This window comes from Solanum tuberosum, unplaced genomic scaffold (genome assembly GCF_000226075.1).
Source record: "Solanum tuberosum cultivar DM 1-3 516 R44 unplaced genomic scaffold, SolTub_3.0 contig00245, whole genome shotgun sequence".
In the NCBI taxonomy this organism is placed as follows: domain Eukaryota; kingdom Viridiplantae; phylum Streptophyta; class Magnoliopsida; order Solanales; family Solanaceae; genus Solanum; species Solanum tuberosum.
In genome coordinates this window covers 1-3011 of record NW_006240723.1, presented here as the reverse complement: position 1 = coordinate 3011, position 3011 = coordinate 1, and the positions used below count along the sequence as shown (strand labels likewise).

Sequence of the window (3011 nt, the reverse complement as noted above, 5' to 3'; positions counted from 1 at the left end):
CTTATTTAGATGTGGCACATATTGACAATATATCATGTTTTGGTTAGTCGTATACTAAAAATAAGGAAAAATAAAGTTAATTCTATATTTAAAAAGTTTTCCAAGATCACCTAAATTTGTATTTTGGTAATTGAATCAAATTCCACTTATTTCACAGCAACAAATATTCCATTTATGGCTTTAGTTCACACTTGTTACTTTATATAAAACCAGTTTCCATGTTGAAAAAAATGTATATATATTTGTTTTGGCCACCATTAGCAATATATTATTTTTATTTATTAAGAGAAGAATGGTGACCAGTTTTTTGTTGTTTTTTGTTTGTTTGCTGATTTTTGTTAGAACAGAAAGTCTGCTTGTTAATATCACTATACTTGAAAGTGCCGTTGCAAAAGGAGCTGGTGATTTTCTTTTTCTTTTCTCTTTTAAAATTGATTTTTGTGGCTGAAAAAAGTTTCTGGATTTGGGCATGTAATTTGTACCTAGCTAGGTTAAGAAAATAAACTTTTTACTATACACAAATAGCTTCATATATGTGTGTTTGACAATTCTCTTGTTGTTGTGTGTGTCTAATGTCTATATAGACACAAATATATAGTTCCATTTATTAATTGTTAATGTTGTGTTTATTATAGTTTGCTTGGATGGAACTCCACCAGCATACCATCTTGATAGAGGATCAGGCCCAGGAGTGAATAATTGGGTAATATCACTTGAGGTTAGTTTTCTTGTAATTAATTAAAACTACTTTTCAAAACCAAATTAAATCTCAGGCCATCTTTGAGATAATAACTTATTAATTTTGATGATGTTTAAGGGAGGTGGATGGTGCCAAAATGTTACTCTTTGTCTTACGAGAAAGAATACTAGGTTGGGATCTAGTGCAAAAATGGATCACCAACTTCCTTTCTCTGGGATGATGAGTAATGATCCCAACTTTAATCCAGGTAGGTAATCTTCTAATTTCTATATTTTAAGCATACAACTTTACACATTTCATTGCCCCAATAGCTAATTTCACAAAGTGGATAGACTGTACGCAAACCTTATATATTATACAGTTTAATATGCAGCCGATGGTCATCTTTAGAAAATAATTTTTCTATCTTCACGAGATAATGGTAAAGTTTTTAAGCACTCTACCCTCACCAGATATGTAGAATTACACGAGTTATATTACAAAAATAATGTATTTTTTATATATAGAGAGGGTAAAAATCTGTTTAATTAATACAATTTTGAAAATTGTAGAATTTTATAATTGGAATAGAGTTTCCGTTAGATATTGTGATGGAGGATCCTTTACAGGAGATGTTGAAGCAATTGATCCTGTAAGTCACATTTTGAATACTATATTCTTCAGAGCTTCTAATTTTCTTATTACTAGTAATTTTATTATTAAAACTCCAAATTTGACAGGGTACAGGACTTCATTATAGAGGAGCAAGGATATTCAAAGCTATTATGGAGGAATTGTTGGCCCAAGGAATGAATACATCTCAAAATGTATGAGTCACATTCATATATTTTATTTATTGATTTCACTTTTTTATGGCTACATGAATATTCATGTATAGCATAACTCTTTTGAAGTGCTAAAGTTTGACAACATTATTGCTATAGTGATTTATTCTCAAAACTATCTAGCTAAGTTTAGAGTCTAGTGATACTTTAACATGTGTGGAACGGTCTCCCTTCTCCTATACATGGGGAAAACAATTTTCATTGATTTTTTTTGAATGATAGGCTATACTTTCTGGATGTTCAGCGGGAGGATTGGCAACAATTTTGCATTGCGATAATTTCAGAACATTATTACCAAATAATGCTAAAGTTAAATGCTTTTCTGATGCTGGTTATTTTATTCACCTGTAACTATTCTTCTTTCTCAATTCTCATTGATTTTTTAGTAATTAAATTATTGTTACCATTTAATTCTTCACAGTATATATTAACAGTTTAATTTGTGTAATTTCCAGCAACGATATTTCAGGGAAACCATATATTGAACACTACTTCAATGATGTTGTCACTTTACATGTACGTCTCTCTCTCCACATTTTCTTTTTCTTCAAATAAGTCTTATCTAACTAAAAATTACGTTTATTAAAAAAATAACAAATAAAATATGTCATTTACTAAATTATCAGGATTTAATAATTGTCTCTTGAAAATTGAACACTACAAAAAAAGATGGAGTATATTTGAACTAATTTTGGTCTTGAATTGCTAAGGTGACACTTCTTTTGGAACAAATAGAATATTATTTTGAAAAATGTATTCTTTTTCTTACATTTTATTTTATTTTTTAATTTCAGGGCTCCGCCAAGAATTTGCCTCCGTCATGTACTTCAAAGTTGAAACCAGGCTTGGTAAGTGCAATATAATATCAAGAACTAAAACCCGCAGGGATCTCCGAAATGAGATTCTTGGGTTTGACACCCAACATGTTTTTTCAATCGAGCTCATCTCATGGGACTTGCATGCACGTCTCGAATGATAGAGACTGCGTTTGAATTTAAAATCTAAAATTATTACTCCTATTTAAATGGTGCAGTGCTTTTTTCCAGAAAATGTGGCTCAACAAATTAAAACGCCACTTTTCATCATAAATGCAGCCTATGATCATTGGCAGGTGAGTTTGTTAGATTTACTAACATTTATTTGGTGAATATTATTTGATATATTAAACTTTGAATTAAGGTAAGAAACATTTTGGTGGCTCCTGGTACTGATCCTAAGGGTGCCTGGACAAGCTGCAAAGCTAATATAAAAAATTGCACACCATATCAGCTCACAGTTCTTCAAGGTGAGTAATATTTATTCGTCAATATAATTATTGATACACAGTTTCTTGCACACAGTATTCGTCAATATATATGAGATTTTGTTTCAAGTAGGTAATACTTTTTGAACAATTAATAAATATAGGTTTCAGAGAGGATTTTTTAAAGGCATTGGAAGGGATAGGGCGATCTTCAACAAGAGGATATTACATCAACTCTTGCTTT

The 3011-nt window shown here is 30.6% G+C and overlaps 1 protein-coding gene across 1 annotated transcript; it reads left to right on the top strand.

The window, feature by feature from the left end:
* Positions 1–292: 292 nt before the first annotated feature.
* On the top strand, positions 293–3005 carry LOC102585052 (pectin acetylesterase 8-like; the record flags this gene model as incomplete). Its single annotated transcript, XM_006368000.1, has 11 exons — positions 293–401; positions 636–718; positions 818–947; positions 1252–1331; positions 1420–1506; positions 1747–1871; positions 1980–2040; positions 2319–2372; positions 2558–2635; positions 2704–2809; positions 2932–3005. Coding segments are annotated over exons 1-11 (987 nt in total), but the record flags the coding sequence as incomplete, so codon positions are not given.
* Positions 3006–3011: the final 6 nt, after the last annotated feature.